We start from the raw sequence: 15,713 nt of genomic DNA, 5'->3' as shown, positions 1-15,713 counted from the left end.
GGTTCTTGGATGGGGACCACCATCACAAGGGGGGGGGGGGGGGGGGGGGTCATAGGTGCTTGCGTGGCTACGTGGCGGACAGTAGCAGGCAGTGCGGCAAACTCCATTGCTGTGCTCTGCTTCGGTGCTTCCACATCAATGCTCCCTGCCTTCAAAACCGCACTGACCGGTACGGTAAAATATGGTCGAATCACGCAGATGACTCATTCAGCTATGGGGAGGCCCTCATCCTATTCAACTATTTAACTGTTTTTTTTATTTTACGACTAGCTTGTTTGCCCGTCCTCAGATGGAAGCTGTAATATTTACGAAAAAATTGAGCAGAGTATAATTGTATCTTGTGTAAATTTAATGGTAGTGAATCTTGCACGAAAGTATGTCATCAAACACTTCACTGTATTAATGTCAGTGAATCTGGCACTAAACTAGATCATAAAACACCTCACTAAATGTCACTGTAGCACTGTATATAACCGACCTTCAAATTGTTCAAATTCACTGCTCTGATACTTTATTCTCTTCTGCTTTCGGTCGCTGGGGTTGAAATAAATTGTAATTCGATAAAATATCTGGAAATTCACCGAAAAATATCAATTTTACCATAATGTAGAAGCATAAATTAGACTTACCTTTTGTCTCAAGTGCTGAAGAAATAAAGAAAGACACCAAATCCAGTTGGTTGCTGCGTAGAATATTTATCAGATTCCCGTTCAATAAAGAAACGTCAAACTTAAAGCAAATTTGCAAAAACATTTTTTATTTCCGCTCGACCTGCGTTAGTGTAAAAATCCATCCGCTCATGAATATTAATGACGGGGAGGGGGGGGGCTCATTATAGTAGTAATGTCAGGTCCACCGAGCTGGCCACAAATAATGATAGCTCAACGAATGTGGAAATTTCTAGCAGGCAAATTCTCTGAATGCACGTTTCATCCAGCAGTGGACTGACATGTACAATATAAAGGTGAAGCGGTGTGTCCTTGTGCCTTATCATGTTGCAGCTTTCCGTGTTAGACAGTCATCAGGTGTCATCACGTGCCTGCTGTGTATTTGGCATGCGTTTGATATGAGAAGATTGGTAAATGTGAACCGGTGTGCACTGTGTTGGGGTGTGTGGACTGAAGTTTGAGAATCCCTTGCATCGACAAATATAAATCCTGCAACCGGTTCCTTTATGGCGACAGTCTACTGTGTGTACAGCACTTAATATGCTGTGTTTTTCAGGTATGTTTTTTTAGAGCCTTGAAATGTCGAATGAGCACCATATATAAGTAATCTGCAATCAATTTGTAACACTGTATTTATTGAACCTGGTTCATTTAGCAAAGAATGCACATGTGGTTAATGCAAAGTTGGGATATTGAGCCAGCGCATCAAGAGATGTCACTAATGGATCCTAGTCATGACAGGAACAGGGAACAACAAAATGCATTGTCCTTTTTCGTGACATGTTTTAAAGTGTAGTGAACCTAATAATTCACACAATTTGTGTTTGGCTCAGTCTGTGAGTTGTGGTATGTGTACAACCCTTTTGTAAATTAGCCCCCACATTCAGCGGGTCTCGGAGGTTTGTTTTAACCGCACATCATGCTGTTCAGTGCGGGTTGGTGACGGTGGGGAACATATATTGCGAGCTAAGAAGTTCATTAAAACAATGGGGTTTAGTGCATGGCCCCTCTGCTGCCGACCACGTATCCCCACAGCAGCGTATCACACCTGTAATTTCACGTTGGTCTCCAATGGAAGCACTGTCCAGGCTTAAGAGTGCTTGTATAATATTTGGTGATATAGGGGTCATAGTCTCGGTGGTTTGGTCATAGGCGAAAGCACTGTGGTATGGAGGTCCAAATTGACAGACTCACCCATTCCACCTTCGGCGTATCTATCATTCATTCAGTGTAACAGTTGAAACTATTTTATTTGGGGGGAAAAAGCCATTTATTTTTTAGCGTGCGTGTATCACAACGTAAAGCAGGAAGTGTAAGGTCGAGTAATCCGTTGCCTGTAGTCAGTGGTAATCCGCGCTTGTCCGATGGCAAATTCAAATTGTTCACGTTAGCGAAAGGGCAGCAGTATAAATAAACTTTACAGCTTTACTCGCCAAAATCCCTTAATGCTTTTCCACACTTTGTTTACACGCGCGGAGGCGGTGCTAACATGGTAGGTGTCAGCTTCGACAGGTTCGCACATCTCCTCCGGAGGTCCGCCTTTCGTGCCGGTTATTGAGCGGAGCAGGAACCTTGTAACCCCCACCGTAGCCAAGGTCGCCAGCTGTGCGCAATCCTAAATAAAGCTGGCATTAGGCAAGATTTGGAAATGACGCATTTTCATTATTGTTTATAAGCCCCGGGTGATGTCAGTGATGCGCTGAGTTGGAAACCGGTCAAGGACTTCTGGGTTAACAAAATAAGCTCCTTTAAAATGCGGAAAATTTCTAGCTATAGTGGTGGAGACAAAGTAATAATAAAGCTGTGAGTTTTTTCCCCCCGTCCATGGAGTCATGCTGATGTACTAGATATGTACACAGGATATTTAAGTCATCATCATCAGCCATGCTCGAAGCTGTCACCATTTCTCACAATCCTATGATATCCACCTAGCATCTGCACATAGGCTGATTTTGTCACTCCATCTCATCTAGGGATGTACTTTGAATGCGTTCCGTTCCCTGGCCTCCACACTCATTATTCTTCACCATCGGTCCTCACCGCTTGTAGAATAGTAATGTTGTAATATCGCGATTGAAAGATCACTGAAATGTCACTGATTAGCACTCACCTTTGTGAGCTGGTCCAGGGCTACCTGTGAGATGGTAAAGTTGTATGCGTCTCACAGCAGCATATTTCCCTATTAAGGCTTTAAGACATTGATTAATAATATTAGAGAAAAATCCTAATCTCCAGTGATTGGAATGGTGCGTGGAACAACGTTAAATGGCTGGAACGTGGCAAATAGTATTTGTTTGGCTATAATGCAGAGCCAAGTAGTAAGTGCTTTAGTCACCCTAATGTGTTTATTCCCACCATTAAATGTCGATGCTGTGGATAGCATAGAGCAGTGGCGTGCCTTTCATGTTTGTCTGGTTTGGCATTTGCATTGTGACCATTATGCTTCGCTTAAACGTGTGGACCAAGCGTGCAAGTAAGAGAAAAAGAAAAGAAAAAAATCAACTAGAGCGTGTGTGGGAACCGATTGAAAACCATCATGCTCTTGCACAAATTATGTGCTGTTGTAGCCAAGAATGTTTCCATTAAACACTTCCATATGCGTATCATGCTGTCCATACAACACATATATAATGTACAATTTATCTACGTTTTTGTTATTTTTTATTGCTCGTTTTGTGAAATAACATCAAGTGTCCTTGTGATTTTTTGTTAATTATTAATAGAATTTTCCCAAAAGTGTTCTCGGGTGTGCTTCGGGCACACAGGATTACATAATTGAGCTTACGAGGAAGTTATAATTATAACTTGTCCCACGTAAACCAATAGTCCACACTTTGCCGACGAGTGAGCATTTATATATATTGTTCAGCTGTACATTGTTGCTACTCTGCAATGAAACCACCTTTGAGTGCCAGATAGGCTAACTTGTCGGTGAAGTCTCACACCATTACCTTCAGGCCACCCGATGCCCCCTGGGAGAAATTTCGCATAAAATATTAATTGGAGTTATTTCCACGGACGTGTGTTGGTTGGCATTGTGGGCGAGTGTGTGCCAAGGCCTGTTTGGGGTATCCCAGTTCTCGTGTACAACTGTACAGAGGTAAACAGCCACCATCATCGCTCGTTTCTACACTAGTTTTGTAGAATTTACGGCCATGCAAAAGAGTAGATGTAGAGCTGTCGCCTTTTGATAACACTGTGTAACAAATTTTTTATTTTATTTTTCCTGGGTAGTAAGTGTTATTTCCTAATTGCTTATGCCTCAAAAGTACGGAAAATTACGTATTCCTCACAAACTTTGCTTTTGTGACCGGGACAGTGATATTTTGAAATGTACCTATTTTAAATGAGAGAACAGGCGAATTTGTGTCTTTTCGTTCACATTAAGTCAGAAAAAAACAACATATGAATCAAAATTAACATGTATTTATACTAAAGTGATACAAAAATGACGACAAAAGATTTAGAAGTGAATAGATGGAAACATCACAGCCAGTTATGACTTCAACTGGTTGATGACGTCCTTCCAATGATTACCGTGTTCGTGAGCATAAGGCAGATTTGAAACACGGGAGGACCACCACTTCAGCCGTGGCTGATCATTGTTTTTATGCAGTTGGCTCACACGAAATAGATTTCTTTGAGACGAAGGTACTTTGCAAGCCCACTGGCTATCAACAAAGATTTGTTCATGAAGCCATCCAGATATAGACACAGACACAATTTAAACCGAGATGATGGGTACAAACTCAGCAATCATTGGAAGGACGTCATCAACCAGTTTAAGTCATAACTGGTTGTGATGTTTCCATCTTGTCACCTTCCAATGTTAGTTTTATTTTACTTAAGATGGGACAAGCAATTCCAGTCCTTGCGGTGTTGCCCCTGCGTTGGCCGTCCCACAAGTTGTTAATTTCTCCACGGCTCGTGCGTCTACCCTTTCCTTGCTCTCCGATCTCACATTGACGAAACCATCTCCGCTTGTGCTGGCCCCAGGGAACTTGTACCCCGCCCACTTCTTTCTGATACCAGAGATTTAATCTCTTACACATTAATCATAGGTGAAATAAATGTATTTTTTGTAGGATGGTACAGAGGGGAAAAGAGAGCCATGAAGTTCGCTATCCCAAGAATTTGGCGGGAACCCACTGACCACTCAAGCAACTGCTACTTCTGCATGGTGGACCCTTCCAAACGTCGTACTGCCAAGAATGCACCTGCTATCACGTATCCGGACCTTCCTTCATCCATCGCCCCGGTGCCACATTGCCATGAGCTCCCCGTACCCACTCCTCCGGAGAGAGAGAGCAGCCGTCTTTAGAAGAGAGCAACAAGTCAGAGAGCGAGGTAGGCGTCGTAGATCCAGATGACAATTTCAGAGAAACCCATACTACCCCAACCAAAAAGACCTCAACGACTTGATCAGAGATCTTGGTCTCATCAGTCCAATGCCGAGCTTTTGGCATCGAGGCTCAAGCAGTGGAACTTGTTGGATGAAAGTGTGCAAGTCGCAGATCAGAGGAAGCGTCACCAACCTTTTTGCAGCTTCTTCGCCCGTCAAGATGGGCTCTGCTTCTGTCACAATGTGACCAGTCTGTTCGAGGCAATCGGAATCGCCTGTAACCAGAATGAGTGGCGCCTCTTCATTGACAGCCCATCCAGGAGCCTCAAAGCCGTGCTGCTCCATTATGGTAACAATTACCCGTCTCTTTCCCTGGCTCACTCGGTGCACCTCAAAGAGGATTACAACAGCATCAAGACCTTGCTGGATGCCTTGAAGTATGATGAGCACGGTTGGGAGGTCATCGGAGACATAAAATTGGTGGCATTCCTGATAGGTCTCCAAGGCTGTGTTATCCAGTTTCCCTGCTATCTTTGCCTTTGGGACAGCAGGGACACCAAGGGGCACTACCACAGGCGGGACTGGCCACAGCGGACCGAGTTCTCTGTGGGGAGGAACAACGTCAAGTGGGAGCCACTGGTGGACCTCCGGAAGGTGCTGATGCCACCAGTGCACATCAAATTGGGCCTTATGAAACAATTTGTCAGAGCTGTAGATAAGGAGTCGGCAGCCTTCAAGTACCTTCAAGACTTCTTCCCGAAGCTGTCTGAGGCAAAGGTCAAAGCCGGTGTCTTCGTCGTACCACAGATAAAGAAGATCCTGGAGTGCAATTAATTCCCCAAGAAGCTCACTAGCAAGGAGAAAGTGGGTGGAACAGCTTTGTCTTGTCGCAGCGGTTCGTGGCTTCCTGGGCAATCACAAGGTCGAAAACTATGTGGAGCTGCAAGGCGAGCGCTTCCACCAGGATATACTGGACTTTGAATGCTGCTACCAAGAACAGTATAACGAGAACATGATGGGACACTACCATTGGGGGCTGATTCGTGAAAGTGATTTACAGTATAATCGTAAATCTCGAAAATTTACTCCCTTCTAAATATTTTCTAGTCATTTTTGTATTATTTTAGTATAAATACATAATTTATATTCGTATGTTGTTTTTTGTGACTTTATGTTAACGACAAGACACACATTTGCCCACTTTATCATTGAAAATAGATACATTCAAAATATCACTGTGCTGGTCACAAAGCAAAGTTTGTGGGGAATAATAGCTATTTTCTATACTTTTTAGCCATAAGCAATTAGGAAATAACACTGACTACTCAGGAACAAAAATTGTGTTACATAGTGTTATGAGTCCAAACAGAGAACTAGTCTTTCAGCTCCTCTGGTGGGCTTCCTGGTTGAATACCACGTGTTTAGTCCAGCATGACATCTCACGTTTTGCTCCATGTTGTTAGGGGAGCTTCTTCAGGAGTCTTCTCTTAAGTTGATTTCCAATCAGACCCAAGGAGCAGCATATTCTAGACCAGTGGTTCTTAACCTTTACTGCAGCCTTGCACTCCTTTGGTTCTCAATCATAAAACAATTATAATGTTCATAAATAAATAACATAGGTTTGATGACACAAAGTAGTTGTACTTAGGTGCCCGTGCTTAATGTGTTTTCGAATATTTAACCTCTAAAAAAATCTGGCCATGTCTCGCACCCCCAGAAAGGACATCTGGCACCCCCAGGGGGTGCGTGCACCCCAGGTTAAGAACCACTGTTCTCGACACACCTGTGTGCAGTTATTCTCGTATTGGCCATCACTGCCGCCCCCCCCCACGTGCGCTACCATTAACCGTTGGTCGTCATCACCGCCCCCCTCCCCCCCTTGCAGCGTGGACTGCGTCGGCATCTTAAAGCTGCGCAATGCAGACGTGGAGGCTCGCATCGGTCCCGTGCGCTCCAAGAAGAAAAGCACGCGCGTGCGCCTCGTGTTCCGCGTCACCATCCCGCGGCCCGATGGGCCGGCCCTCACCCTGCAGGCCTGCTCCACGCCCATCCTGTGCAGTGAGTGCCGACGCCGCACCCGACCGACCATACTCGGTGGCAAAATGTTACGTCCCACGCCTGATCTACAGGAGGTAGTGGGTTTGATTCCAACCCTCACACCTGCTGTATATTTTAAGTTTGCATGTGTCTCTCTCTTTCTGTGGCCGGGTGGATTTTTCTCCAGTTTTTCCCTCCACATTTAGAAACATGCATTTTAAAGTATTTGACTGCAATACATTTCCACGTGATAAACCACTGAGTTGAGCTGCTGTCATCTGTGGCCAGGTTGCTTCTGAAAAGAGCTATAAAGCTCAGTGGGCCTTACCTGGTAAAAGAAAAAGTTTGTAGTTTTATAGTTTATACTTCACCTCAGTTTTACGAGGTAGTTGTGGGACAGTATTAGTGGGCAGTGCAGTTTCTTGGGTGCCCATTGTTTATTGTTATTACTACACTTGTTTACCAAGGAAGATATTAACCGGTTTGTAACCCAGTCCCTCCTTCACAAACCCACACTGACCAGCACGGTGAAGTATGGTCAAAACAACCCATTGACCAACATGGGGAGGCCTTCATCCAGCAGTGTAATGAAAAAGAGATGGCCGTTACATACAAAGTTATTAATGTACAAATTGATTATACCTCGCAATTTCTGCTTAAATGTGAGAAGTGGCTCTGTTAAACTCTACAGAAAATACGAACGCTGCATTTCTATATTAAACTTGTGCCGTGGATGCCGTATATGTGGCATAGGCACCCTGGCCTTCTGAGGGTGCATGTGTCCACCCTTGTGATGAGCAGTAATTAAAATGTTCTGTTCTTAAGTGGACCCAGGGTGTGTGATTATTTTTGTTCATGTCAATTTGCCATGTATAGCGTTCTGGGGGATTCAAATCGTTGCATGTTACGCCACGGGGAGTTTGGCCACAGAGTAATCAATACTTGTGGACGTTCAGGCTTTCACAGGCAGTAGCCTCATGAAGTAAGCAGTCAGTCCCTACTGAGAAGCTAGCGTTTCATTGCAAGTGCGCAAGCCGTTGAAACAGATATATTTGCGTGTACTATGTACTCCCGTAGCAAGAAACCTCATGAGGGACTCTGAAAGTTTGCAGTCACAATGACACCCTGTACTGTGTTTCTTGGTATCGTTGCGTTTTATGCACTTGACACAAGAGATTCTGTCATGTGGAAATAGCAATATTTACAAGGGTAGCTCGAGTTTTGATATCCAGTTGGAAATATCCATCGGAGGCGACCCACCGGGGGAGCACTGCTAGAGTGCGATTGCGTCAGAGGGGCAGGACTTTGTGGCATTTGGCAAAGTACCCAACTGTGAAACTTAATCTCACGAAGGCTGGTGGATCGCCGAATAAACTCCTGAAATAAAACCCATTTATTGGCAGAAGAAAGATAAGGTCAAAAGGTACATGATGTGAACTGTTCAACTTGGGTGATTGTGATTAATATTATTTGAATGGAAAGGCTGAGAAGAAAAATACTTTTATATAAGCACACAACTTTATCTGTGATGAACGCTGCACTTTCCGTCGTTTTCATGCAGGGGGCGCTGCAAACCTACGTGCCCCCTGCATGAACGACGGAGGCGCAAGGACAGACGTTTGATTACGTTGGAATTGATCAGCAGACGGCGGTCTTCTCGCACGGCCAGCTCTGTCGCCTTATCTCGATCCCGCAATCCCAAACAGGTGAAAGTCTGCATTGAACCGAACCCCCAGCAAGGCCATATCTACTTAACGACGAGAGAAAATTTACACGAAATGTCGTTTTCAATTAAGCCTTCCAGATGTAAAATGATCTCAGCTTTTAATGAAAAAGTAAAATTATGTATTTCAAAAGATAATACATTTAAAAGATGTTTCATTTTAAAACTTCAAAACGGATTATTGGGTGCTTGCGTGAATGTGTCGTTCATGTGCAATTTCTTTTGTGACTTTCCTGGCCGAAGGCCGTAAATGGTTGTGAGGAGCACCACAGGCGCCCCCGAACCCCTAGTGATAAAATAACAAAATGTTACAGCCATATGTCCCTTCTCTGCTGGATGAAGACTCCTCAAGCCGTTTGAGTCATGGGAGTTGATTGACTATACTTTGCCACGCTGGTCAATGCGGGTTGGTGAAGAGAAGTGTAGGCAGGACAAATGAGACTTTATTAATAGCCATGCTTGATGAAGGGTTCCATCTCCGCAAGTGGTCATCCTCATCGCCTTTTCTCTTTTGGCGGGAATCCCTGTCATCATTTTCCTACGATCACATTTTAAACTGTTAATGATAGAGAAGTGTATAATGGGCAGTTGAGAGGCAAAGCAACCCTTGTGACAGCTGGACTTAGTAACGGTTGTTGTACTCTTGAGAACACATTATAAATCTCTATAAAATATAAATAACTATCAAATGCCATTGTGGCTGGCTTTTGTAAAATGTGAACAGGCATTTCATTTGATGGAAACTGATGCAGTTATCTAAGCTCTCATAATCAAAGGTCTAAATAAAATACAGTAATGTAGAAATTAGCAAACCAATTAATCTTTTGTTAATCATAATTCATCATGGCCACTAACACGATTCATCCTTAGCTCGTGAATCTCCTCAGCTGTTGCCAGTCACCTCTGTCACATGCTGCCTTTGTGTCCCTGGCACCACTCCGTGTGCCCCGCTAAACTGATCACTGGTGTGACTGTGCTAAATAAAGAAGCTCTTTATCCTGGCTTGAGGGTTTCTGCAAACCTGCTGATTACCGTTCCCAGTTTGTAAGTCAGGGGTCAGCTGTTCCACGCACAGAGTCGACGCTAATGGTTATGCCCCCACCATGCCCCACGCTGGCAGACGTATAAATTGTCCCACGTGGCATTCTCAACCCCAAAGGAAGACATAATGGGGGAAAAGCACAGAACTTTTAAACAAGAGCGTGGGTTGTAAATGCATTTAATCAACGAGACTTTTGAAATTTATATCACGTTTAGCAAAAACATTTTTCTCAGGAGTGATAAGTTTTTTGTGTAAGAATGCCCGGGCGAGCCAGCTGGCCTGGGGCACTGGAAATGGGAGAGGGGAAAGGAGAGTAATTTAATACAGACGGTCGGCTTTCGAAGGCTCGTAGATGAACTGAAATCTAGGTCACGGCACACAAGAGGTTGCTCGGCTCGTCATGTATGGCCACATAACACAGACGTGCCTCGCGTCTTTATTTAGGATTTTGGGAAGCCCTGGACCAGCGTAGGTATGAAGTCCCGCGCGTGCTCTCATACCAGCGCAAGGATAACCGTGTGACTGAATCCGAGAATATTATTTTATAACTGACATTGGGCGAGATAAAAAAAAAAGATTACCTTTGTACAGATAACATTGAAGTTGAATTTGTTCATTGCTCACTTGTGTCTGTAGGGTTTGACACTGCACTGAGGTGTCATCATCATGATCATTACCAATCATCATAACCCTTGAATATGTAAATAAATAATTAGGTGAATGTTTTAAAATCTTTTCCAAAAAAAGATGCGCATGATTTTCTTATTTAACACTGATTGTAGATCATTTAACTTAACTTTAAATCTTCTTGGTTCTTTCGGTAAAGTCACGTAGAATGGACAGACCTGGTCTTCACCTGAGGACGGCTGCTTGCGTTGTGGCCGAAACGTCGTGAGAATTGTATGTTTTATTTTTATTATTTTATTATTTCCATTCTACGTGACTTCACCAAAAGAACCAAGAAGATGAATCCCTGCAGTCACGAAAGCTTTAAATAGAAATTTTACTTTAAATCTTAATAGTTGTAACTGTGTATGTTAGATGAACACAACCAAGGACATAGCAGTACAGATCTCAAGCAGAGAAGCCTCAACAGTGTTTTGAGGGCATCTGGGCCCTTTTAAGGTAATTAAATGAATACCGAACATGGGACAATAGACACAGCCTCAATGCCGTATCCCGTGACCGAACAACTCGGCGCGTCCTATTTTTATCTCGAGCAATCGGTTGACATTGAATAACATGCGGCAGTTGTTGCAACATTTCATGCAGTGGAACAACATGGGTTCGTGTACTGATTTACACCTTCCTCTAGCAATGTACCATGAATAGCGTGCAGACCACTTGGGGCTCCGTTCTCTTTTCGTGCTTAGAATTCCCTGCGCCCCTCCCCACAGTGAATCGAACTATGCTTTTTGGTAGGATATTTATAAGCAAATATTTGTAAACCGTGGTGTATTTTGTTACAAGCGTTTCGGTAACCGATAGCTTACTGATATCAAAAGAACACTCTTGTGATTTACACACAATGTTTTTTTGGCACTCGTTTCAAGAGTTGAACAATACTGTTAGCACATTTGAACTTCCATATAGCACGATTTATTATGATCGTTGACTTGTTTACCCAGGAAGGCCTCGCTCAGTCTCAAGACTCTTTCTAAAGACGGCCTGGCCACGTTTTTTCACAGCATAGTGAAATGAATGCTGTGTGTAATCCAAATGGATTGGTTTGCAGGAAATCTTTTAGCATTGTGATATTTGGCCAATGCAAGTTACATTGTTTTATTTTTAGCAATGAGAGGAAACCGGAGTAGCCGGAGGAAAAGCCTTGCAGATCGGGGGAGAACAGACTCAACGCAGAAAATGCGCCTGAGTCGGACATGGAACCCAGGACTATCTTACTGTGGCACGAGTTACCACTGTGCCACCCTGCCACCCGTGATAATCTGTCCACACACACACAATTCTACAAAATTCTGATGTTGTACTACTTTTAAACAGTCCAACTTGTTAATTGGCGTGAACTGCTGTAAAGCGTGGTGATTCGGATGACAGTTGGGTTGCCGAGGATCGTCGCTTGCGATATCAGCTGCAGCATTTTCCTTGCACGGTTGTGGTTACGACTGTGGTCACTGCAACAACGGTGGCCTCGTCGACGATGATGATAATGAGCGTCTCTTGCTGCTGTGTCTTGCAGCTCAGCCAGCAGGAACTCCAGAGATCTTGAAAAAGAGCCTGCACAGTTGCTCGCCACAAGGGGGTGAGGAGCTCTTTATCATCGGCAAGAACTTTCTCAAAGGTGTGAAGGTCATCTTCCAGGAGAACGCAGCAGGTGCGTGCCGGGGCAGAGCTCCCCATGGGGTTGGGGGGGTGGGATGGACGTCGGAGGGTATAACGGGGTTGTGGTGGTGGGAGATACGAGGTGAAATGACTGATGAAAGGCGAGTGGGGTAGGGAGAGATAAGTGGCCAATTGTAGGGCTTGGGGGGGGGGGGGCATTTTGAGTGAGTGCAGTGACCTCCGTGACCTCCAACGTAACGTCTAAGGCATGTGATGTTTTTCTATTACACATCAGAAGTCGCTGTAGAGCCATCGTGTTATTTTGAGTAAAACAGTCAATGTATGTTCAGCTTGATAGCAGTCTGTATTGTCTTGCTGTTGACCCATGGCTCTATTAAATTTGTAATGTCACCAATACGACGCACTGTCTGCTGGCATTCCCTGAAGAGTTTGACACAAACCATGTTTGTTCTGTTCTCTCGATGCAGAAGGACAAGTTGTGTGGGAGGCAGAAGCAGAGATTGATATGGAGTTTTATCACCAGGTATTCACATTTCCATTATTCTTGCATTCGGAGCATGCAGTGATGTGCCATCTTGAGACGCGGCTGCATTTAAAGGCATTGTACATAAAAATTATATTGTGTTGCATAACTTCAGGAGCAATGCTGCTGCTATCAAACAACATGTTAGCATTTGACAAATCATCAGCACTAAAAACAAATAAAATACAATGCTTCTAAAAGTGAAAATTAATGCACATTGCCTTGATAGACATTTGGAATATAGCGCAGACCTTTAAATTGATATCAATTGTGCTGATTATGCTTTTATTACCGACATAAATACTGCACTTTTGGAAGATTGTCTGCAGCATGGATTTTTTTAGGTTTACTGTTTGTCGATGCGCAGTAAAGACTCCCGTGCGTCAGCTGTGGCAATGGATGCTTTTCATGGCTTGGATGTTGTAATTTATATAAAGATTGTCTCGTCTTGCCACAGGGTGAGTTTTCGCCTTGCGAAGTGTTCCACTCGGGTAACTTAATAAAAGTCCTTGTGTTCCTGCCATGTTGGTATCAAGCGTTAAATAAACAAATCTGCTTTGGTCTGTTTCCATGCTGTTTGTTAAATGTAAACGCAGCATCCTGTAAAACCGTTGCACTGTAAGATTTCCAGTTGCAGATTTCTGTGTGGTGGGGAGCAGTGGCACAGTGGTTTCCCACACTACTACAAATACACCAACCAGAGTGAAATTCCCAGCCATGGCTAAACATCACTGGCAAGTGGAATCTGAACCTGTCTTTGGCCTCCAGTAGATTAACTCAGCATTAAATGAGTGCTTGGCAAGCTGTGCAAATATCTGCAGTAGGGAGACCAAGGCCATACCATACCATTATCTCTTGTACCATGCCGGCCTTTATAAGTGCTCGCTAACAGCAAATATGTAAAGAGGGGGGGGCAGTTTCTTCAGACTTCAGATTCGAGGGGGAGCCTCATCTCACATTTTGCCCCGCTCCTCCAAACATCTCTTGGCGACCCCAACTATTGCAGCACTTGCGCTGTAGAGCGAGATATCTTTGTCTTTCGTTGTTTTCCTTATTGTTCCCTTCGTGACGCGTATCTGTGCGTGTGTGTGTGATGTGCAGAACCACCTTATAGTGAAAGTACCGCCGTACTGCGACCCCGACATCGCCAGTCCTGTGTCTGTGGGGATTTTTGTGAACAGCAGCGCAGGGCGGTCGCATGAGGTGCAGCCGTTCACGTACACACCCGACACAGGTAAGGGAAGAGGGTCAGCTCGTGCTGGATTTCCGTAGAGTGGTCACATGACGGGCTCGCTATTTGTGTATAATAGTACCAAGGAGATGGAGCGATGAAATCGACTTGTGTGCAGGTGCTTAGGTGGCTTATTACATCACAGGATCGTGCAAGGTGGTGGCGGTGACTTGGGGATGCCTTCATCCAGCAGTGGATTGACCATGGCTGATGAGTGGGCTCACCAAGTTAAAGGTTTTGGAGGGGCCAGCTTTTCGGAGAGACGGTGAAAAAAAATAATTACACATAAATTAAGTTTTCATGATTTAATATCATGTGGATAGGAGCGCTTGTATGTTCATGTTTTTAGATTTAATGTACATGCATTATTGGGATATCTCCAAAATGCTCATCCCTTTACACCACGTGTGCCTGTGGAGTTAAATAAATATTTTAGTTTCATCAACATAGCACCGTTTTTATTAGACCCCCAGCTTTGCAATAAAAAATGCCTGCGGAGGCGTGAAGGTTGGTATGCAGTTGTAGGTTTGCCAAAAGAGGTTGTTGATTTCACGATAGCAATGATTAATGGTGCTCCACTGTTGTTTGTGTGGTGGGTTTAATGCAAGGTTTTTAATTACTTGTGCAATATTTTAAGAGTCGGTGGTTGATTGGATAATGCATGTGACTTTGAGTAGCCATAGCTAGATGTATATGTATGTAGAACTTATTTCGCATGGTACATAGCCAACCATGCTAATAGGTGTGGAATACTGGATGTGGTGTGCTAGGTGAAGAAATAGTCTGGCTTGCTGATCTGGACAGACCAGGCTGAAATTAAGCACCGATTTCAGTGGGATGTTGCTGTTATGTAATAGTTAGCACACTGGATTTGAAATCCCAGAGGTCTCTGCTGGTTTAATTTTCCAGGACAGCAGTTGAAACATTGGGCAAGTTGCTTAAATCCTCACGCCTGTCCACCCAACAGTAATAAATGGTTACGCCACAGCTGTTGATGGCTACTTCCACCTCTTCCAAAACGTCTGGCAAGTGAGAGTAGTCCAGAATACCCTTCAGCGGCTCTGGAGAGCTCCCTATAGCAGAGGACCATCGGCCAACTTTGGCGTGAGCAGGCACTTGCGGAGCTGCACCTTTACCTTTATACTGTGATGCGTATTTGAGCTATTGAACATCTTCACGGACTAAACTCTGGCACACTGTAACGTCTGTCTTGTGTGTGTGTGCGCAGTCACGGTGCCTGCAAAAACGAAAAGCATAAAAAGTGAAGAGTCGTCGCAGTGCGCCTTCGAAGATCCTTTACAAAGTAAGTCTTCTCTTCTCTCCGAGGTGGTTGCTCAAGCTGTAGTTATGAACACATGAGCTTTCAATTCATCGTTATTTTATATATAATACTCGCTTTACTACACGGCCTACACAGAGGGTTGGGGGGGGAAGTGACGTCAGCAGGCACACTGCGTAACGCTGATGCATGCGGGTGACATCACAGATGTGATGTCACAGATGTGACGTCACCGCTCACTTGCTGTGCAAAATATATACATTATTGCGCCCACTCCCCAAAATACAAAAGTATATTTTTATACTTTTTGCATTGTGTTCAGTCTGGAAGCTACCCACATGCCAAATTTCAAGTTTGTGGCATGTCAGGATGTATGCTAAACATTTTGAAGACACATTCACAAATTTCCCTTTTATATATGTAGATATAAAATCATCCCATATATAAAATCACATTCAGAGAGGGGAATGCTGCAACCAAGAGTTGTCCAGATGCATTGTGGCCCTAATTTCATTCTGTAAAACTTAATCTTTTTGGATACCAATGGGTGTGTAATGTAATGTAAGC

General features: G+C 44.0%; 1 protein-coding gene across 2 annotated transcripts in view; it reads left to right on the top strand.

The window, feature by feature from the left end:
• Positions 1–15,713, top strand: part of LOC133350945 (nuclear factor of activated T-cells 5-like) — a 56,792-nt gene that overhangs the window by 33,273 nt on the left and 7,806 nt on the right. For both annotated transcript variants that reach the window (XM_061565790.1, XM_061565789.1), the window contains exons 6-10: positions 6,896–7,068; positions 12,010–12,144; positions 12,581–12,636; positions 13,738–13,870; positions 15,096–15,170. In XM_061565790.1, coding sequence (XP_061421774.1) covers positions 6,896–7,068; positions 12,010–12,144; positions 12,581–12,636; positions 13,738–13,870; positions 15,096–15,170 — 572 coding nt within the window. The remainder of the gene's footprint in view (positions 1–6,895; positions 7,069–12,009; positions 12,145–12,580; positions 12,637–13,737; positions 13,871–15,095; positions 15,171–15,713) is intronic.

This window comes from Lethenteron reissneri, chromosome 35 (genome assembly GCF_015708825.2).
Source record: "Lethenteron reissneri isolate LAM-NWPU_2019-01 chromosome 35, ASM1570882v1, whole genome shotgun sequence".
Taxonomy (NCBI): domain Eukaryota; kingdom Metazoa; phylum Chordata; class Hyperoartia; order Petromyzontiformes; family Petromyzontidae; genus Lethenteron; species Lethenteron reissneri.
The sequence above is the reverse complement of the archived record's forward strand: the minus strand, read 5'-3'. Positions and strand labels throughout refer to the sequence as shown.